The sequence below is a fragment of the Parasteatoda tepidariorum genome, chromosome X1 (assembly GCF_043381705.1).
Source record: "Parasteatoda tepidariorum isolate YZ-2023 chromosome X1, CAS_Ptep_4.0, whole genome shotgun sequence".
NCBI lineage: Eukaryota > Metazoa > Arthropoda > Arachnida > Araneae > Theridiidae > Parasteatoda > Parasteatoda tepidariorum.
In genome coordinates, this window is record NC_092214.1 from 78,630,227 (window position 1) to 78,653,945 (window position 23,719).

The 23,719-nt window shown below is 28.8% G+C and overlaps 1 protein-coding gene across 1 annotated transcript in view; it reads right to left on the reverse strand.

Moving 5' to 3' along the window:
• The window catches only part of LOC107446985 (cytosolic 10-formyltetrahydrofolate dehydrogenase), a gene marked incomplete at its 5' end in the record, with an annotated part of 38,992 nt that overhangs the window by 10,117 nt on the left and 5,156 nt on the right, over nt 1–23,719 (reverse strand). The window contains 14 exon segments of the mRNA XM_043055911.2: nt 74–147; nt 295–393; nt 1,713–1,812; nt 4,081–4,174; nt 4,264–4,457; nt 7,070–7,291; nt 7,888–7,952; nt 11,754–11,816; nt 14,019–14,138; nt 14,980–15,121; nt 15,687–15,772; nt 19,687–19,818; nt 21,414–21,548; nt 21,629–21,721. Coding sequence (XP_042911845.1) covers nt 74–147; nt 295–393; nt 1,713–1,812; nt 4,081–4,174; nt 4,264–4,457; nt 7,070–7,291; nt 7,888–7,952; nt 11,754–11,816; nt 14,019–14,138; nt 14,980–15,121; nt 15,687–15,772; nt 19,687–19,818; nt 21,414–21,548; nt 21,629–21,721 — 1,619 coding nt within the window.

The following is a 23,719-nucleotide window of genomic DNA, read 5'->3' on the forward strand; positions in this document are numbered from 1 at the left end:
TTGAAATTTTTTGCCATTTTTCATTCATCAATATAGATTATTCAAATTCTAAGTATAATTTAAATGCTCTTACTCATGATTTTGAGGACCATGATCTGTGGATCGATTTAAAGGATCTCCGATAACCATTTTTTTAGTTTCAGTAACCTAACATAAGGAAGACATAAAAAAAAGAGATTAAAACAAATGATTTTAAAACCAAATATGCATTTTGATATGGATGCTTTTTATAAAAAGTTTTAAACTTTAGATATTCTTTTAGAAATGACATGTTCATAAATGAATGGAACTTACAACTTTATTTACGAAAGCGTCATGTATAGAATCTTCAACAAATAATCTTCCAGCAGCTATACAGTTTTCTCCTTTATTGAAAAACACGCCACCCATACCCTGAAAAAAAAACATATTTTAAGCTATCTTTCCGTCAAACAATTACAGGCAAAATGGTCACGCCGTAAACAGTTGCAACTGGAATCGTGTACAATTTATTTTAAAATGTGTAGTAAATAAATAGTCCCAAGAAACAGAAGTGGTAAAATATTACTTTTAAAAAACTTCATTCTCTTCAAAAATATATAGACTGGAAATAGTAGTCGACGTTTCAACGCTCGAAAACACTAGACCCAAACACCTCTATTCTTCGAATCCTTACAAAAAACTTGTTTCTTTACTGCTTTCTTGTCTCCCGTTTGTTACAAACTTGTCAATATTCTCTCCCCTTTTCGTTTTAAAATCAATTTTAGGCTTGTCTCTTTAAAAATCCTATTAGTTTTGATAATAGCATTTACAACACACAGTGCGACCTTGGCAACCTCGGACAAACTAGACGCGCTTTAAAATTTAGACTTCTTTCAAGAAAGAAAGGTGAGAAAATAAAGGTGAGATAAAACCGAAAATAAGGATGAGAACCTTCATTTTCTGTTTCAAACTTTTCGTTTTATATTTTAAATCACATTTGTTTGGCGAGTTTGTTTGTTGAAACTGGCGAGTTTTAAAAATGGACGCCCATTTTTGAGCGTTTGAAACATCTCGACTGCTTTTTTCAATTTATATATTTTTTAAGCTAATGAAGCTTTTCAATCAAGTAATAACATGTATAGTAACTTTGAAAATATAAATTTTTAACATTTAGATACTCATTTGTGGTAACCCTATATTACTGTTAAACCTTACAGAATTGCCAATTTAATCGATTAAAACAAGTTTTAAAGAAATTTTTTTTTAAATCAAATTTTTTTTTAATAGTAGTTATTGATAAAAAATAAAATATCCCTTGAACTTATTTATATTTTGCATACATTGTTTCTCTTCAAATCAAACTAATAGGAAGTGATTCAAACAAATCTATTTATTCTTTATTTATTTTGTTTAAATTCCGAATAATATGTAAAAAATCTAAAGAAAAAAGTTCGAAACGAAATGCTATAGTATAAACTGTCGCCAAAAATCTAATAAATTTTACAAAGAATGAAATACAAAAATGTTGCATCGCTTATTACAGTTTCAAATTATTAAAAATTCCCCTAAATAAACAAAAAAAGTTTATTTTCTTTCCTTTTTTTACATTCGAAAGAAAATTTAGTATTTTTCTTGCAAAAACTAATCTATTTTAGTTGTTAAATTTATTTTTAGAAAAAAGATCTTCGCCAACTTCATTTCATTTGAAAATCAAATTTAAAAATATATAATATAAAAGGAAAAAAATTTACCATTCTGACAGCTTTATCCAAATCACAATCAGAAAATATAATTAAAGGAGATTTTCCACCCAATTCCAAAGATACTTTCTTTAAATTTGATAGGGCGCAGCTGAAAATTTTAAAATTCGCATAAATAAAACAGAATACTCTGCAGATTTATATATATATATATATAATANTGTTTCCCCTATAGAACATAACTATTTTTTTTTCCTTTGGTATTTTTATCATTTAGTAATTTCATCTTTTCTCTAATAATTGTCATAATAATTTTGAATTTCTTTTATTTTAAGAGAATTTTGCTATTGATATATATATATATATATTTAAATCATTACACAACCTTTATTTGTATATTTTTGAGATTGATTTTTCTCCATTTTATAAAAAAAAATCTCTTTTAACTTAATAAAACGGTATTTTTCGATGTTAATAATAAACGAATAAAAGTTAAGTTTAACTTTGATTTCTTTCGTTGTCTGTCTTCAATCACGTTTAAAACTAAAAAGTAAAACATTAATTTATGTTTATGAATTAGGGGAGGGTGGGAGAACGGGTAGGTTAACTCTCAGAAGTTGTAGTTTTTGGGCTTTTATCGCAGCGTTTTTGATTTTATTTCTTAAGAGAGATCTTGAACTTTAAAATGAGAAATGATTATTGTGTTATTTTATGATTATTTATTATCAAAAATAAAAAACACTGAAAAAACTCGCTTTGCCCTACAAGGGGGCATAAAGCGGGTAAGCCGTTCGGGCAAAGCGGGTAAGCACCATAGATTTTACAAATACAAGCGCATATTAATTTTCTTAAACATTAATAATGAGACCTTAATCACACGTATAATAAACGTTAAAAATAGAATTTAAATAACAATTTTAGACTTATTTCATAAGTCTCAAATTATGATTTGTTATTCTTGACATAGTTCGCAAAAATAAGACCCTCTTCCTGAATAAGTTGTGCAAGCTTCATGAGCCCAGTCTTTACAATCTCCACATTCAATCCAATCTTCTAGCGGTGGGTCCTCATAAGGCCCCCCACAAACAAGACAAAAATACTCTTTTGCAATTTTTTTTCTTTGAAGCTCTTTGTTTTTTTGTTTTACCTGGTTTACTTGTCGAAAGAAGATTTTTAAAAAAAATTTTAACAGCAGCATTGTTACTAAGACGTTTCCTCTTTTCTTCCTTTTCTATTTGCATATTTTTAAATGGTGAACTTGTTAAGACTTCAGCTCTTTAAGTTTTACGTTTACGACTAGTTTTGTTCGGAGTAGGTTTTGGTAGCGGTCTTATATCCACAGGCTTCACATGAGGTATCAATGGCTCTTATACTGGTTGAAATGAATTGTCACTAGTTGTCGTAGAACATGAAGGATCATCTTCAACAGCTGGATCATACGAAGTTTCTCCGTTTGTGCGTCGTAGCGAAATCCTTGAAGCTTGAGAGTAATTGTGATCCACGTTTTTAAATACAGATGTAGAATTAGAGCAGTCAGAATTATTAGAAAGACGACCAGCATCGGTAAATTAGATCTGCGATGGGCTGTCGTTGGTGTTTTCAATCTAGTCTGAGAGCCCTGTCTGTCAGACTAGCTGGCGAAAAGTCAGCATCACTAAATATGAGTCGATTCGTGGGCCATATTCCTGAGGATTTTATATCCTTTAACAGCATTTTGTGCACTAGCTGCTTTTAAATATGCTTTTCCAACAAGTGAAGCTACGTCGTACTGAGTATTTATTAGGCGGGTATCTACCCGCTTTGCCCAAAAGCATATTTTTCACTAAAAAAATTATAACCTTAAATAAAAAAAAATTAAACAATTGAACATCGTAGTTTATAGGTGAATAGTGTTAGAATAATATAATAATATTGACAATAAAAAAAGTAAGTCCGCTTTCGACTAGCCACAAGTTACATACCTTGAGCTTTTTTAATAAATTTATTTTGTACTTGGTTACGCCATGTCGCTTTACTTCTGCTCCGCTGGGACTGATTGAAACTCGTGAGTATTCGGGTAATCACGGCATACTTAGATATCGGCGCTTGCGCGCCATGCGGCGGGATACGAATGCCTACCCGCTTTAGGCTACCCTCCTCTACTGCGAGTATTGTTTAAGATAAATGCACAATGCATAATAAATCTCTGTGAGGAATTTTATTTTATTTCATATGAATTCATTTATTTATTTATTTTCTTTTCTTCCCTCAAAAATTGCAATTTTTCTAAAAATATAAAAGGAAACGTTAATTATCAATATTATTACAATGTTTAAAGTTCGTCCCCTGAAGAGAATAAAAAAATAACAGATTCCTTTTTTAAAATATTTAAAAATAAAAGGAAAACATATAATCCGCAGGGTAATGTATATTTTATTACCTCTTCATTATAACTTTTCCTATTGGAGTTGATCCGGTAAATCCTAATTTTCTTATTAAAAGATGGTCAGCCATTGCTTGCCCACATACAGTGCCTGTAAATTCAAAGAATTATTACGCATAGAACACTTTTTAAAAAAATCAGGGAATGCTAAACCATTTTCAAATTCTAACATAAACATACCTGTCCCTGTCAAAACACTGATTACACCAGGAGGAAATCCAGCATAAACACTGAGTTCAGCAAGCTTAAGAGCAGTAAGAGGACATACTTGAGCAGGCTTCAATACAACAGTATTACCTGCAGCTAAACATGCTGCAGCTTTCCACGACACCATCATCAAGGGATAGTTCCAAGGAGTTATGATTCCACATACTCTATAAAATGTATTCATTTAGAATTATTTAACTTAGGAAATATAATGCTTCTCAATACTTTAATCGTAGTTAAACAGCTGAACCAATTTTGGCTTTGATGCAATTAATATTCTACTCATAGCGTTGTAATTTTGAAACTAATCCAGAAGAAAAGGAAGCTCCTGGATCAAGTATTGGGAGAAGCCTTCGTGAAAGGATTTTTGATGGAACTAACCTTCATTTGCGTACATGGAGAGGAAAACCTCCAACGTTTATAGGGGATTATAACCCATGGTCCATCTACCATTGAGGATATTTTACGTCAGCTCTGTGGTCAGTGCGAGACGGGTGCGGAATTCCTATCGACCAGCCATTGTCCATGGAAGCCGGTTCTCCTCATTGGGAGGCAAATGATATATCCCTTAAGTTAGATTCTGATATTTGGGGTTATCTTAATGATTTCTACATCTTAAACCTTGTTCCTTTAGCAAATGTTTTAGTTCCGAAGGTTGTGAAATTGAATCATTCGCCTCACTCTTTCGATAAATCTCTCGCAAACTTAGGCGGGCCACATTATAATATTTTCTTAATATTTTCTAGACTTATTATAACCTTCTTTTTATCGACTACTAACTTTGTTTCTCACGAAAAATATGTGATTAAAAATTTATCCTGAACATTCATTTGAGTGTTAATTAGAAATCATTTCCTTATCAGTTATGTTTTTTTTTAATGATAAGACTTTTGTCGTTGGTTTAATGGTCTTCGTTGACTACTATTTATAATTAACTTTTGACATCACATGTTTCGTTCTTCACATCTTTTCAAGATTTATCAATGGCCAAAACAGTCCTGAGATAATTTTAGCAACTCAGGGGCTTTTACATTAATATTTAAACCCAGAAACTTTCATTAAGTGAGGACATAATCTTCCCCTATGTTGGTTTCAAATAATTAATTAAATAATAACAATGCGCCGTTACACAAAATAATGAAGATTGATTTGTGTCTTTTTTATTACATAAGCGTTTGTGTCTGTTATAAAAATTACACGTCTGAATTCACATATGCTTTATTTATTAATTTTATATGCATTTTTAGAGATTCGTTGCTTCGCTAGACAATTAAAACTTACTGTCATTTAAACTGTAATCTCTAAACTGCAACAGTAAATAAATAAATACTGTATCTGTTTATTTATTTAAAGTTTATTTAATAATCTTATGCTATCTGCATTATTCTTATTTTGCGGTAAAGGCAATCTTTCCCCTATATGTTTAGAAATTCAAAATTTCTCCTTATTAAATTCAATTACAACCGTATCTATTTGTTTTCATCCCATTTGGTTTAAAGAGATCTTCTTTCACATATGGTTAGAAATCTCTCAGATTGAAGTTTATTCCATTTGCTACAAATATTGTCTCAATTTAATGTAACTTATTAAAAAACTTTGTGGAAGAAGATATTGGCATTATGTTAAAGTGTAAAATTTTGGATTGTGTCTTCAGATTTATGCACGGAAACCTGACTTCATACAGAGTTGCATTAAATGAGTGCATAGGCGATTAATTGCTGGCCTGTTCGATTAGATATCCCTTAAACTAGAATAATTACTGCAGCTAGCAAAAAATTTATATCATTAATAATCTGAAAACGTTAAAAAATGTGTGCTTATAAAAATCTGAATTCAAAATTTCAAAAAATTTTTTTAATGTTTATGTATGTGGAAAATTTTTGTATGGTAATGAATTGTATCCCACAAAATATTCCTAATTTAAGTGTTATTTTTATGTAAATTTTATTTTTTTAATAGTGATCTTTGAAGGCCGGGATAACCTGGTCGGTTGGGCCCATGTTCAAGAGGTCGTGGGTTCGCTCCCCGCCAGACTCCCCGTGTAGTAAATGGTGACTGATGCACGTTAAATCAGTCGAGTCACTAAGTCCTTCATGTTCCCATAACAAATCCTACCTCTCGGGGTATTGATCTAGGAGTTTCCTGGTCTTCTGGATTGGCTCAAAATTACAAAACTACGGAGTTGAACATTAGTAGTAGTAAAGCCTAAATTGGGTCGGCTGTTCAACGACGGATATAAAATAAAATAAAATAGTGATCGTTCTATTTATCAAACGAATACTCTAAAACTTCATTATTTGGGAAACTTTATTGTTCTTCATAAAATATTTTTTAAGAGTGAAATATTCAACAGTTAAAAAAATTACTTATATAATAAAACAAGAGAGATTTAAATTTCTAGTGTTCTTAACCATTCATTGGAAGAGGCACTTAAATTTTCAAAAATATCACTTAAAATCTTCTTCATTTATTATTGTATCTAATTATTGATTTAAAGAAAGTCCCTTATAAATCTCTGAATGTCTATGAAACTGAAGCAACAGTTCTTATTACATAATTATTTTATAGTACGTTTTAAGATAATCTCTAAAACTGCTAAAAATGAATGTTTACGAGAGTTCATGAATTACAATTTAGTTTCAAAAGCGCGTAATTTTTAACAAAAATATGAACTTTTATGAGTTTAGGGAAAAAATGGTTTCTCATTTAGGAGCCTAATTACAAGTATGAAACATAAATAAGAATAGTGCAAAAATACAACACATGATGATGAGCTTACCCAATTGGCTCCCTTTTTGTAAAAGTCAAGTTTCTGTTAGGACGAGCATTATTAATAGGTATAGTACAGCCTTGAATTTTATCACACCAACCGGCAAAATAGCGCCATGTGTCTATTGACATTCCAACATGAGTTTTAATTGCTAAAGTATACACAGCACCAGAGTCTATGCTTTCAATAGTAGCTAATTCTTCCTTGTGTTTCTCCATAAGATCTGCTAATCTAAAAAAATAAAATTGTTAGAAAACATTATACACACGCAGAGAAAAAAATTCTATTAAAATTCCCGTTTCTTGTAGTAATGGCATTTTTGGTAAATAAACAAAAAAATGCTGTTTTATAAAATCAAAATATACGGTACTTAAGCCATTCAATGGGTAATTTTTCCATTCATATGGTAACTGTTTGCCGAATATTCTTGTTTTCTAGTCTGGTTCTGGATCTAATTACAACACATTTAGTAAAAATACAAAACTGAAAAGTAAATTTTACCGAATAAATGACTTTTATGCCATGTTCTGAAGTATCATTAAAAAATTACCATGTTTACCAAGCATTATCACATATTTTAAGACCATATGTTATTGTTGTATTACGGAAAGCATTACCAAAGCACTTTGCTAAAAATTATCGAGTTTTTTAATATTTCCTTAGAGCCAGAAATACGGTAAATTTTATTTGTTTCGGCACGCGCTTTGTTTGCACACTATAGACAAAAAAATAGAATATTTTTGATTATCATATTATTTTTCAATTGCATATAACTTGTATTAGAACAAGTTCATGTTCATTATGCAACTATAACTATAATTCATTACCTGAACATTAGTTTTGCTCTATCTCTTGCGTTCATTTTACTCCATTCTCCTTCTTCAAATGCGCTCTGAAAATAATAATAAACTTTAAATTAGAGTGGTTCATAAAAAATTCTTAATTACATCAAATAACACTTTTATAAAAAAAAGTTGTTCATTATTAGTTTTATGCTGTTTGATGATTCCAATCGTTTTAATTTATTGTCCTTTTCATACCATTAATTTGAACTAGATGTTTTTCAAAGTTCTTTCCCAAGGAAAATTTTGGAAATTCGGGAATGTTTTTCCCAAGGAAAATGAAAAACATACATTTTGAGGGCTCAACGCTTGAGGCATACCTATAATTTTAAATTTTACAATATAATTACCATCATACCGCAAAGAATTATCTTGGCTTTAAAGCGGATAAATAACCTGAATAATTAAAGAAAATTTAAAAAATTTTTTTTTGAAAGTTGCCGATTTGGCGATATTTTTCCTTTTCGATGAAAACTGTCATAATCAATGTATAATTCTGAATTTTTGCAAATTTTTTGATCTCAGATAATGCAGCGTTGGGGTAACTTTTTCAAAAATAAAAATAAAAAGTATTTTAAAAATCTTGTCATAACTGTGATTTTACTTCATATTGATATTTTGTGCCATTTTCATAATTTAGATCAAGAGCACTGGTATTTCCCGGAAAAATAATAGTAAAAAGATTTTACAGTTATGGATTTACTATAAATGTAAAGCCAATGGGCTATTTTTTAATCCAGTTTTTAACAGTAAAAGGAATTTACGGTTCCGGCAATGAGGGTGACGGTACCATCCATCTTTATCGGAACATGTTACGGAACAAAAAATCTGAAATACCTTAATTTTTACAATAAAAATTACAGTAAAATAACAGGATCACTATATATAACTAAATATTACTATAAAAATTAAGGGGAAAAATTGATTTTACGATAAAATGGATTTTTTGGACCCAAAAAGTATACCATAATCTGATCCAGAATTTTTTTATTATGTACTGGAGAAATACTTAACCTGACAACAATGAATGGTTCAAATAAAATTACAAAGTCGAGTTAGCGACAGAATCTCTGAAAAATACCCTCAATTTGGAATTCATAAGAGAATTAAAGCCTTTTTACAAAGATGTAAAATCGAACGAAATTCTTCCTATATTTTCCTTTAATTCAACGTGTGAAGACATGCATTGTTCATATAATTGACTGTACACTTTTGATTCATTTCAACGTGTATAAGCACAAGCATAATCCACATAATTGATAACTCACATAGAATAATTGTTGCAATTTATGGTTTTGTGACAGATCTTCGTTTCTAAATTATGTTTTATAACATAATTTATAAATTATAGGAAAAAATTTAATTCAAACTCTTATAATTCATATACAAAATGTTAATAAACAAAGCAGGTTTGCGGAAATGGCCAAACTGCACTTTATAAAAATGACAGACTTTTATAATTTTTTTAATTTTTATTTTAAATACTACTATTCATAGTTATAAGTTTAATAACCAATATGCTCAAAACAATAACTTCTAAAAGCTATTATGATAATATGATTTAAAATATATTTTTATGTCCTTAAGTCGCGGAATTTTGACGAAAATGATATGAATAATTTATCTTAGCATGCATTATATTCCGCAAAAAAAAAGGAGAGAGTTTTATAAAGCGGTATTGAGCTATTTAGTCTACTAATTTTCTTAAAACTTAGAATAAAATTATGAAAAAGTAAAAGATAAATTGAAATTTTGAAGTGTTTAAATATTCAAAATAGTTTAGATATCAAAAATAAATTTTTTTCATAAGCTTTTCATTATTATTTTAATAAGGAAATAATATTTTTTAATTGTTAACTAGTTATGAATTTCTGACATTCAACTTGAGTATTTCCATTGAAACAATTTGTTTTACTTACTGTTTAGTTTCAGTTTGGGATAAAATAAAAAAGGAGTAAGTGTAAAAACATAAAATTATTTAATTATTTCTGATAAATAGGTACAATGAGTTGCGTTTTTTTTATTTTACAATTTATTACATTAAAAACAAAATTACATTAGTAGTGTCTTTAGGTTTCATATAACGGACAATTTTCGACTCTATTAAATTTTTTTTTCCAGTTTTTTTCACAGTTGGAGTCAATTTAATAAACAACTATTTTTGACAGCATTTATAACATAAGTAGCTAAAATGTCAAAAAATTAAAGTGATACTTACTGCTACAATACCCCTTTAAAAAAATAAAAAAAAATAAAAACAAAAAAAGTTAACGAAGAAGAAAAACTAACAGAAAAATTTTATGCTTTAGAATGCAGTTATTGACTGAGTAGAAAGTTATTTATTTTCGACTTAATAAAAGTAAAAAGTATAATAAATTAAATAAAATTAAATTATATTTTACTGAAAAAATATTTAAAAAATCGTGTTTTAAGATGTAATTGACTAAGTAGAAAGTTATTTGTTTTCAAATTAATTTTAAAAAAAGGATTAAAATTAAACTAAACTTTAGAAAAAATTAAAAATAAAGAAAAGAATGTGTATTTTATGACGCAATAGACAAAGAGAAGAAAGTTACTTATTTTACTCTAACCTTAAAAAGTAAAATAAAAAAATTAAATTTCTTTTAAAAAAAAGGAAAAAAATTACGTGTTTCAGAATGGAATTAAAATTACTTACATTGAATTTTCCGAAACATTCAAAAAAATTAAGTTTCTCGAAAAAATGGAGAGAAGAAAAAACAGAAAAAAATTCTCGTTTTAAGGTGCAGTTGAGCGAGTAAAAAGTTACTTATTGTTAGTAGAAAATAAAACTAAATTAAATTTTGAAAAATGAAAAATAAAACAGAAAATAAAAATGTTTTAGCGTGTATTTATTCGAGTAGAAAGTTGCTTATTATCCACTCAATTAAAAATAATAAAAAAATAATTAAATTTCGCGAAATAATGAAAAAAAATTAACATTTGTAAGTTTAGAAGTTATATTTTTAATTCTTCCAAGACAATTTAAAAAAGGAAATGAAAATTCTCCCCCCCCCCAAAAAAAATTTTAAAAAAAGTGCGTGTTTTAAAAAGTTGACAAAAGGGAAATCTACTTATTTTCAGGTCTATAATAATAATAACAATAATATATATATTGGGCTGGAAAACGAAAAATAAAAAAGTTTGTTTTAGAATACTATCGACCGAGTAGTTCGAGTAGTAGAGAAGTTATTTACTTTCTTACTTATTTCTATAGTATTTCTTTACTATTTTTGAATAATTCAAAAATAGTAAAGAAATAAATATAATTAAATTAAATTTTACAATAAAAAAAAAGAAGCAGAAAAAATAAGTGTTTTAGGATGCACAATTGACCAAAAGATTTTTGTGTAATATTTCTCCATGCTTATTTTACTCATTCTCCAAATTTAACTTGGTTAAACTTTTTAATTGCTGTAAAAAAGCTGTTCAAAGGAATAAAATACTTTTATGCAAAAGTAGAAATTTTAGTTAATCTTGCTTCATTAATATATTTATGCTATATTAAAAATTCTAATTATTGTTTCTAGCGATTTAAAAGTTTGAAACTGTTGCTAAAAACTGTTTAGAAAGAGCAAAAATGCTATTCCGTATGGTTCCACTTAGTCTCATATTGTATTCTCCAGTCACATGGCTGTCATCTCACTGTCATTAATTAGCAACATTGCGTCACTTTTATTTTATTACATTTAAAAAGAAAGGTTTTAAAAGCTATTTTTAAAAATATTTTAGTCGTTCATATTTAAATTGTCTAAATCATAGAAAAGCTGTACCACTATAACCCCATATAAAGTAAATACCCTATATTTTACCCTATATAAATAAAGACTTACATGAGCAGCTTTAACAGCAGTATCAACATCCTCCGTCGAAGCACATTGGACTTCACATATTAACTAGAAATTAAAAATCATGATAAATACTTATACTTAAAATCATATTTTACCTAATTTTTTATGAGTGACAGGCGAACAGCAAATTATTCATTATGTAATTGTTCTTTTTCTAAAATACATTTTAATGCTTGTAATTTAGAGGTATGAACTATTTAAATTCGAAACATTTAGTTACATTAATTAATGTTTGATTTTTAAAAAACCGTACGAAAATTAATAAAAAAAATCTTTCTTTTTTCAGTTGAAAAAGTCTAAAAATTTATGAAATCATGAAATTTTAAATTTCAAATGTCAATTGAATTATCAAAATATACAGTTATATGTTATTCTAAGAAAATATTTTTCCAATTCTAGTTACTGAAATATTTGCTTAATGTATACAAATAAATTATCAATTCAAAACTGTGAGAAAAATTTCGTTCAAATGAAAATAAAAATGGTCATATTTTCTACTGAGAGCTTTATAAAGTGCTGAAATTGATAAATGAAGTAAAAAAATAGCTCTTGTATAAATCTATTTCAAGTTTGCGTAAATTCATTTCCCATTCTTGCATAAATCCATTGTCCATTTTTAGAAAAGGAAACATGATTAATAATTGGGTTAATAATTAATTTAATAAAACTACCCAACAGATTCATCCAAAAAAGCCACTTCACCAAACTTTATTACTTATAGTGTGAAATAGCAATCGACATACCAAAAAGAGGAAAAAAATATTCTATGTTGGATCAACGAAAAAAAAAATAATCTAATCGATACTAACTTTTGAACAATTGACGTAGTTATCACTCATTTCATCAGCCGCTGGCGAACTGACTCCGACTCAACAACACTTAAAGGTTTTTAAAATCTTATTATTTGCCATCTTATTATTTAAAATCTTATTGCATTCCTGACTAGTTCAGCAATACATTTTAAAAACTGTGATCTTTGCAATTGAGACAGAAACAACGCAATTATTATATTATTAATTGCAATTTTTAGAAATAAAATTTGCTTTGAGTAATATACAACAGCGACTAATATTTCTAGAGAGGATTCGATTTCGATAACATTTATTGCTCTTTCTTCATACATATAGGCTTGCGACCATATATAATATTTCCCAAACATCTGTACACGGTTTGCCTGGAAATTGTGATTCCCGTGGCTGCAGATAGCTGACAAGACAGGTCGGATGCTGTGCTCTGTCTGCTTATTTTGGCAATTGCTTCCAAATACTAGTTTTCATTCAGCGTTGTAACTCGAGGGTGACCTGTACTGTAATGTCAACTAATATTTCTATCAGTTTAAAAACGTTGCCAAAGCCTATAGATGATACTTTGGGCAATTTTAAGTTCCTCGGGTATTTTCATCTGAGTACGCCCACATTCTAGATGGTCAATAATTCTACCACGTGAAAAATCATCCACGTGCTCCCTCAGCGTCATAACTAATCGTCGAGGGCACTGAGCGGATTACAGAATGTTAGTAAACAATTTTTTTTACCACTTTTCCCTATACAGTAAAACCTCCAGGAAAGACCACCTCTATGTAGCCACCTAACTCCTCTATTTGCGACCTCTTTTGGAAGGCACTGAGTTTTTTCCATAGACTTTGTGTTGAAGAAAACCTTTAACAGAAACCATCAAAACCTCGACCGGGAAAACCTCTGCACCAAATGCGGAAAAGGTCAAATAAGAAAACGAAAAATTTAAAAATAAAAAATATTAACAAAGCAAATATGTAGATTAAAATGTATTCAAAATATTTGTGTTTACAAAGCTCTTTTGGACGATCTTTAAAAGAGGTCTATAACCTCATCAGAGTGCACTAAGGATGATGTAATCAATGATTTATTTTTAGAGTTGAAAGTTAAATTAGAAAAAAAAAGTTATATTTGAAATTTTTTACTGTAACATTTTGAAGTCAATGGAGTTCACCCCTAAGAACGACCAACCTCCATTAACGACCATTTTACTTTGGAGCAGAGAGTGGTCGCGCCCGAGAGTTTTGACCTCTTTTACGTTCTCGTCACTAGGGCGTACTATCGCCAACATCTGACGGCTTCCTGTAATTTGTATATTATTCTTGAAGATTAGATATGTGTGATAATTCCACAGGTGAAATTTTTACTTTCGAGTTCAGTTTCCGTAATGATGTTTTTAGAGTCATCTTAAATAATCTACTATGTTACGGCAATATTTAAAAACAATACTTACTGATTCGTCGTATGGGTTGACAGTCTTCAATGTTCGCCCATTAGATGAATTGACAAATTGGTTATTGATGAATAATTGAGTAGGGAAAGAAATATCCATATTGTTGACATGCATTTTAACCTTTAAATAATATAGGGTACATTTGTTAATGATCATTACACATTAATAGTAAAATAGATTATTATGAAGTTCATAAGAAATAGCTATGCCTAGCTATATAAGCCGAACATAACTTAGTCCAATGCTTAATTACATAAGATGTCCATGGTTAAACGATCCCACTTTGAATTTGTCTGCGACAGAAGTAAATGCTTAGAAAATTATTAAATTTTGCGTCGGGCACACTAAGAGAATGATAATTTATTTACGGTAATGAAAATGCTTCAAAATTTTGGCGGTAAAGTGCCATTTTTATGAATGGCACATATAGTACACTTTAACAATAATTAAAAAAATTATTATAATATACCACTTTTTCACGATTAATAATTTAAATTATTATTTGTTAGTTGTATGTAACAGAGAATTGAAATAAAAATTTCAATTCTTCCTAAAATATAGCTTTTTTTTAAATATTTGAATTCACACGAATCAAAATATTTACTCACAGAATTATAAACATGGTTTATTCAAGGATAGCTCCATTCAAAAATAGTTTTAATAATTAATATTTCAGAATTTTTTGGTATTTCGTGCAATTTAATTTAAGGATGAATCGATGATGATAATTTTTCTCCGTAATACTGATCGAAAAACATTAACAATAAAGTAATAATAATAGTTAACAATATCAATTTAAAATTACATCGAATGAAACTAAAATTTTATTGAGGGGTTTATCTTTATATTTCTTATAAGTTGTTAATTCATAAATTGAAAAAAAAATGAAATATAACAAACTCGCTTTAAGCAATCTATAATATAATAACAATAGTAGATGTAAACTAAAAAGTAATCCTACCGCAGTGAATTCTAATTTAGTACCAGAACCTCCTCTTTGTTTTAAAATGGCAGCTCGTGTAAATTCCTGAAATGTTGTCGCAATGTAAACATCTTCATTTTCTAAAGATATTCCACATTTTTCTTTAAGTTCTTCAACTAACCTACATGATTAACAAAATTATTAAAATACTTTTTCTTGAATATTCAATTTCTTATTTGTCAGATGCAAATACTATTTTTTTAAGCTATTCTTAGATATTATTAAATGGTCTTTTGTTTCATTAGTTTTTAGGATTGTAGCAAATTTTTTTAAAAAAGAAAAGTAAATTTTTTAAAATTGCTCATTTTTGCCATATGTGATTTGAAAAAGTGACATATACTGTATGAAATCAGCAGAATAAATATGTTGTTAATTCATGTTTTAAATTTTTTTTTACAAATGTATTAGCTTGCAATGATCACAAAAAAGTACAGATTTACAATTTGATTAAAGATTGTAATATTAAATATGCTTGTTTAGGTCTGTATATAATCAAAGCTTAAAATATACTACAACTATTGTTCAAAATTTAAAATATATTTGAAAAAAAATTTAAGCTTGTAAATTTTTAATGTAGTAGTTAAAAAAGCATAATTCATGATGTTTAATTAACATAATTCACGCTTACAAGAAATGCTAGTAAGAACCGAATAACACATTTTGAATCAAAGTAAAGAAATAATTACCTAGCAACGTCCATAGAGCCAGCTCCACTTTTGAAAAAATCAGTTGATTCATCTACTTCTGCGTTAAGTATACCTTTCCAGATTTCCTAAATGAAAATAATAATTTTATGTACTGGAACGAATTATAGTGGAAATCTAGAAAATGGTCTTATAACACATCGGTCAAAACATTTGGAGACTTACCCACAAATGGCGCAACTACCACAAAAAATATTTATACGTGAGTTGGAAAGTACAATTAGACGCTTCGAATAGAAATAAGAAGTAAAGGACAAGCAATGGGTAAAACTGAAAACTGATTCTCGTATAAAATTGAAGCACTTTTTTATGAGCAAAAGTACCGTTCAAGCTGAGAAATGGCGTCAAAAGTATTATAAATAATCTGTTTTGTCTAAACTATCCATGTTTTAGAGGTTAGGTCAGCTAAAACGGGATTAAATTGACACTGATAATGGTGAACGCTTTGGGATGTCCAAACATAGTGATTACACTAAAAAAAACTTCAAAAATCATCAAAATTCCAATATAAAACCATATAGAGAAGTTGCTAAAATGTCTTCATCTAAAGATAAATTGACCCAAAGGCAGTGTACACAATATTTTGCACGAACATGAAAATTTTTTAAAAATTTGAACAAAAATAACAGCGTGTTTCTGATTTGGAGTACAATTTGGAGCCATTTAAGAGGAATAAACAAAACTTTTGCTTCGATATGTGGTAATGGATGAAACATGGATCTACCTCTACACTCAAAATTTGAATAGGTTGTTGACTTACTGGATGGAACAGGGGAGAAGGCGCCATAAGCAAAACATGGAAAGTTCCGTCATTTATTCTTCGGGACGCTCAAGGCACCGTATTTATCAAATATTTTGTAAAAAGCAAAACCTTCGATACCAAGTATTTTAGAGCATTATTAAACCACTTAAAGAGTGTGAATACAAAACGGCCTCAAATGGCAAAGAAGAAAGTACTTTTTTTTTTCAAGTCAATACAGCATGTCCGATGGTTAGGATGGCGAAATTGCAAGACCCTACAGATTAACCTCTAGCGACTAATACCTGTTCGCAAGTCTCAAAAAGATACTCCAGAAAAAGAGGTTTGACAAAAATTCAGAAGTATCATTGGGAACTGAAGTGTTTTTGGAGGTATTGAAAATTCGCTTTATAAAGAATGTCATCAAAATCCTCATTGTGGAGGAAAAAATTTGATAGCTAATCTTAGAACTTTTTGACAGATGAATTGATGGGTTAAAAATGTTTCCTTCGTTTTGAACTTTGAGAATATTTACAGAATTCTATTACCATAGTTTTAGGTTATCAAACTTCCTAACCGATTTTCATATTATCTTCATGCGATAGAACGAATTTTGGTTAAATTTCAAAAGAAAAATTTCTATTATTGCTAGTAAAAAATGGACTTTTGAAGCTTTGTTTTCTAAATGCTTTGTGAAAAAAAGTTCTTTTTAAGTAAAATGTTATATTTAAGGAATTTTCTGCGATTTTAAGGAATAATACAGTAGTTGTGCAACATACAATGAATTCGAGTCTCCAAAATGCAACTTTCAGGAATTTATTATCGTTATTCTATCAATATCTCAAAAACTCCGTTTTTAATTATTATATAGATATTGCAGATAATTGAATTCTCAACAATGTTGAGCAGGACTGGGCTATAAATCGATGTATCGCGACATATCGATTTAACGCATAGATCGGCAATCCGATACAGCGATTTTCGTTCCAGGCGATGCATCAGAAATCTGATTTAAGCCGTCGAGTAAAGACGACGAGCGCAAAACGATGTATCGATATAAGACACGCAGGGATCTTCTCTTACGTTCCGATGCCGACTTGCGCTGTGGAAGACGATGTTCGTTTCTTTATGTTGAAATAGCCTTGATTGATGAGCGGTGGAATCAGAGTTTTAAGAACATATATCGTGATCTCGCATGTTCGTTTTCGCACCTCTTAGTTTTCTTTGTCGCGACTTGATATCGTTTCTTGTAGATTATTTTCAATGGGACTAACTTCGTGATCGCCGCTGTTACCTTGTTCTGAACGCATTCTATTATTGAAAAGAATACATAAAGAAGAGTTTCTGCATTAATTAGGTAATTTTTTTTAACAAAACTTTTTTTTTTATTTTTAATTGTGAAAATTATTGGAAATCCAGTTTAAGGCGCCCATAAAGAATTAAATTACAGAGTAATTAAATTTGTTAGGTTATTTTTTTTACTTTCTTTTAATTTATAAAAACTTTTTGGATAAAACTTCTCATAATTTAATGGGTTTTTATTACTGATTTTAAATTTATAAATCTTGAGTTGTCTTTATTTTTAAAAATAAAGTTAAAACAAAACTTATTTTTTGTCATTTGGATTTAGACATAAGTCAATCAACTTTGTTTATTCAAAAAAATTTGAAAGGTTTGCAAATTTTATTTATTTTTTTTAATCATTTAGCACTTCGTTTTATTAGAGAGTATAATCATTTTTTTTAAATTTTCTTTTAATATTATTAGTTAATTAGTTAAATATATTATCGAATATCACAATTCTTTTGTTTTTATTTTTAAGAAATTAAACCTTACTTTGCTTTTCGTTCATAATTCGGTCATTATTCAATTTAATTTAACTATTTATGTGAAGTAATAATAATAAAAAATAGTGCTTTTTTAAAAAAAAAAATTCTAAAATTTATTTAGCACTTTATTTTAAGCAGACTAATAATTTTTAACGAACTTATTTTTTAATTTTCTTTCTATACTGTTAGGTAAATATATTGGTAAATTTCAATTTTATTAATTTTTTTATTATTTATTTTTAAATTAAGAAATCTTTCGTTATTTGCGTGAACATTTTTAGAAAATGTAACAAAACTTGCGTTTACTTTTTCATTTAGAATTCGAACATTACAATCGAACTTAATAATTATGTAATTATCAAAGTTATTTTTATATGGCTCATTTAATAAAATTTTATGGCTTTAAACTTTTTTTTTCAAAATTTAATTCGTTTAAACTAATTGATTTCCAAATAATTCATGAACCTATCGTTTTAAACTTTCTTTGATTTCTAGTTAAAAGCTTAGTAAAGTATCTAATTTAAATTAAGACTGCTAATACCTTATAAACGATAAAGAGGTGCAAATGTTTCATTCTGTATATACACACATTTTTTCAATAAATATTTTAAGTAAGATTTGTACATTGTAGTCAATTTATTCCATACCTTTCTTAAGCAAAACATATATATCTTCAAATCTATAAATTGATTTAAATCAATCTGAGTATGGAGTTTTAATAGAAATCTGACTTTCTGTGCCTTACAAGTAAATGAAATTCAGAAATACTATATCGCGATACATGCTATATCGCGATGCAAAACTAACCATGCATCACGATATATAATTTCTAATATCGCCCAGTCCTAATGTTGAGTTAAATTACATTTTCGAGTAAGAATTCGAATCTTATAAAAAATATTTGTTGAAAATACTATAAAAAGAAAAATCTACGCTACATTGTAGAGAATCTCATAACAATGAAATAGAATGAATACTTTTTGAGATTGTGATTAGACTAGGTGGCAAAAAAAACACGTCATTGAAATTTGAATTTTTGCATATGCTGTGTGTTATACAACTCAGAATTAATCAAGTGAATCTTCAAAAAATTCAAATTGCGTGAATAAACCAATAAAATATTATAAGCTTTAGGAAACATAAAAAAAAAAATCCTTTTTTTGACAGAGTGCGCATTTGATGATATTTTGTTATTGTACATCAACAATCGTTGACAAAAACCTTTTCTTAACTAAAATATTCGCCAAAAGGTTCCAATCCAAAGTGTTCTAGTGTAGTGAGTAGTGTAAACACTTATAAGGAAATAAGATAACAACAAAATAAAGAACATAAATTCATACAAAAACAAATTTTTTCAAAAATTATTCACCCACCTGACATTGCAAATAAATAAATAATTATGTTAGATAAAAACCTTTATTTTAATAACAGCGGCAGTTTCTTCTTCTGATAATTCAAGAGCGGCGGCTTCTTCATCAACTATTCCATACTTTGATGCGTTTATAATTTTTCCACTTTCATCCAATTTGATTTTTTCAACGTTTACCTTTAAAATCAAAAACATAAATTCATTAAAGAGTGTGTAGTAGTATGTTTTTGTCTTATTTATCTCGTTCATTTGTTTACTTTTTCGTAGATTCCACACGTGACCCATTCTACATAACAAACACTTAAGTCTATTCTTCGAAGAATTTGTCGTCGTATGAATAACGCACAATATGCAACATACTTTATAACTGTTGTGAGTTCGTAATAGTTATTCATCACTGTTAATTTTTTTTTGATCATTCCCCTCTATGCTAATTACAAAAATTGTGAAAAATATTATTATGAAGATAAACTATAGTTTTAAAAAAATGAAAAACAATTTTGATTCAATTTTTTAATACTTCAAAAGTTATTCAAACCCTGCTTAGTTTAGAATCAACGAAAATATGCCAAGTTAGGAAATTATTCATTGATTTCAATAAATTTCATTTAGGAGGGGAAATTTCGCCAAATTGGTAATATTTTTCAAAGTTTAAAATTTTTAGAAATATTTTGTCTGCTTTAAAGTCCAGTTTCATCAAAATAGTATATATAGTTTAAAATTGTAGCATTAAAGCGAATCTAAGACACTTAAGCTCTAATTTTTCTGGCAGAAAGAGCTTTGGAACATTTAACCCACGGTCGAAAATAAACAATATATCACCGCAAAAGCATTTTATAAATGCCTTCCATACTTTAAAAAATTAAAATTAATATCACGATCTAAATTGAAATTGAATAATTTAAAATAATTTCGAAACATTAAAAGAAGAAAGAGTGTAATAAAATTAACTACACTGTAAAAAATTTCACATCAAATCACGATAAAAAGTACCGGCATTGTGCTGTAAGAGTGGCGTTTGACTGTAAACTCTATTTTTGCCGGAACATGTTACAGAAAAAATCTGATGCACCGTAGTTTTAACAGTAAAAATAATCGTAAAATCACTGAATCACTCTAATTAAATAATACTGTAAAAATTACGGTGTAATACTTAATGGTAAAAATGGATTTTGCGGTAGACTTAACCTCTATATCTCCATCGCCCATAACAGGTTGTTTCTAGAATGCTTAACAGTATTTAGGCTGCTGTTTTGGGTTATGAGTAGGTTGTTACTTACCTGGCAAATTAGAAAAAAATGGAGATAAAATTATTTTATTTCTAATTTGTTTTCAAGAGATTTTATCACAATTTATTCACAGTAGTAACATATACAACACCATGTCAAACGCGGGAAAACGTAAATAGTGATAGATAGTTAATTACTAAAAATTATAAAATTTTCGCAATTTTTGCCTTAACTTAGGTAATTAAAAAATCACGGCTATAAAAGATACCATTTGTAAATAAATTATGAAAGAAACGTGCTTTGACTTCAGATCGAAATATAAGTATATATAGAAAGTCACGGTAATTTTTTTATTTGAATTATAAATTTGGCATTTTGGAACTATAAATATACTATTGCTACCACTTTTTATTTTTAAATGAGCGCGAGGCAACATTGGTCCGTTATTGAGCTACACAACCTAGTAATATTTGCAGTATGAGTCACGTGTGGAAATATTTTAACGATGTTTCAGAGATCATAATTATTAGTATGTATACTTACAGCTTTTCCGTCATTTCCTATTAAAATTAATCCTTCTGAATGTATAACAGCAGGAGACTGTAAACCTTTCACTTGATATGTTCGTCCTTCTGGAATACTTTGAGTCCATAGTTTGGAACTATACAACCGGACTTGCTGTGATAAAATGAATTATAATATTTTAATATTAAACAATAGAGAAAATAACGGACAAAGCTTATAACTAAAAAACAAACCTGGTTGTCTAAAACAGCAGCAGCGCCAGGTACTTTATCCATTCCTCTGATAAAATTATGCAATTGTGCACCTGTGAGCTTTTCAAACGGGATCTGAAACATTCCCACTTATTAATATCAATTCATTTTTATTTAACTTCAAGAAACTTCCGCCGTTTACTTTTCCTTCACGGAGAAAAAAAATCGGGTAAAATTAAAGTACTGTATGGTAAAGCCATTTATGATAAGAGAAAAAAACATAATTTTGATGATGAAAGCCAAAGTATGTGGTATTTAAACCAAAGAATATTTTTTTTTCTTCTAAAGGCAGGCACTGAGCTTTTACTTCCTTTGCCTAGGAAGATACCGGAAGTATTACTCATTTAACGTTACCCAGTGGGCACCTGTGAACCTAAGTCACGGAGGCGAGCAACATTACCCACGCCACACTGCCACAGATATCCGTCTACAGGGTGGGCCACATTCACACATCACACAATAGAGAACAACACACAGAGAGAAACATCCATGTCCTGAGAGAGATTCGAATCTGTAGCCATTGGCTTTCAGGCACGCTAACCGCTCTACCGTCTGGCCGGTCGAATATAGAAAGGAGAGCTCTTCGGATACGTAACTGACGTGGGGAGCTGATCGGTGCGATACCTGAAAAACAACTTAAAGAACTATTAACATACTCAGATATAGCAGAGCATCATATGTCAGGGCTAAAGAAGGGCTAGTTCACTCCGCTCTTAGAGCTGAAGCTACGATTTTCTTCCTCATGACGTCCACAGATCTCGGAGATCGCGAGCAAAGATATTATAATAACTTTGCATCTTTCTCTTTGTAAAAATAAGTTAGACTTTTTCTGGTTATTAGCTTTCAAACTTTACGTAATTAACACATTATTTTCGTTCATAAACGTAGTTCAAAAAAACTTTCTTGGCCATTATATTTAAAAAATACCATTTTAAACTTACAAAAATATTTTACTAGTTGGCGAAAATGACACTATAAATAATTATTTTTAAAAGTTCAGTTTTACTTTAATTATTAAGAAAAATTAAAGCATATATCGACATTTTTTTTTATCTACATATTCTTTTATAACAATAAGTTGAGTTAAATTTAGAATCCCTGATTTTAAAATATGCCGTTAATAGCAATTTGTTCATACTTAATCATTAGGAAACATCAACCTTAAACGCTTAATTACTGAAACAAAATAATAATTTAGGTTCATAATGACGTTAGAAATTTTACAATTTCTTACAGATATTTAAATTTAAGATGATATAATTTAAAGATATTTAAATTTAGGAGAATATAATTTTAAAAAAAAAATCGTAAATATTTAGAATAACTACGTTAAAAAATGTGTTATGAAATTAGGAGAATTTCAACTATGCACTATATATTTCATTTATACTTTTTATTTACGTTTTAATTTTCTTTGACTTCATCCATTTTTTAAATTTTTTTCACCTGCCTTTCTTTTTGAAGTAACGAGGCTGTTTCTATTTAGATAATGAATTTTTATAAAAGTTCTTAACGATAGAAGAAACGTATTGCTGTTTTATATTAACAGTGTAATTTCGGAATCCATTCTTTACATAGTTGTTCATTTACTTTAGGGAATACGCGGAAAATTGTATTTTTTCCTTTTGTTTTTCTATCAGAATTTTTGCAAGTTGCAATCGCGCAAACTGGCATTTCTTTAATAGTTTTTAATTTTTGTAAATTCACTGCAAACTCTGAGGAAAGTCATTATAGAAAATAACAAATGTCTTAGAATGTGTCACAAAAAGAAATGCTCCAATATTAGTTAGAGTTAGTAAGGCCGAACGCTCTGTTCTTGAAATAAAAGTGCGAGCTTTGCTCCAAAGTGGCGTCACTAGAGAAAATCGGAGGATTGGCGCGGCGAGAGCTTCTTCAAAGGAGTGAACCAGCCTTTCTATTCTCTTTAGCCCTGATCATATGTACTAATATCCATTGGATGCGCATAAGAAACAAAGTGACAGTCAAGAGATGCGTCGCATGCCCATCGCATGTCGCATCTACTAACACATTTTGGCAAGAGATGCTCTTTGCCAAAATGTGTTAGCAGATTTA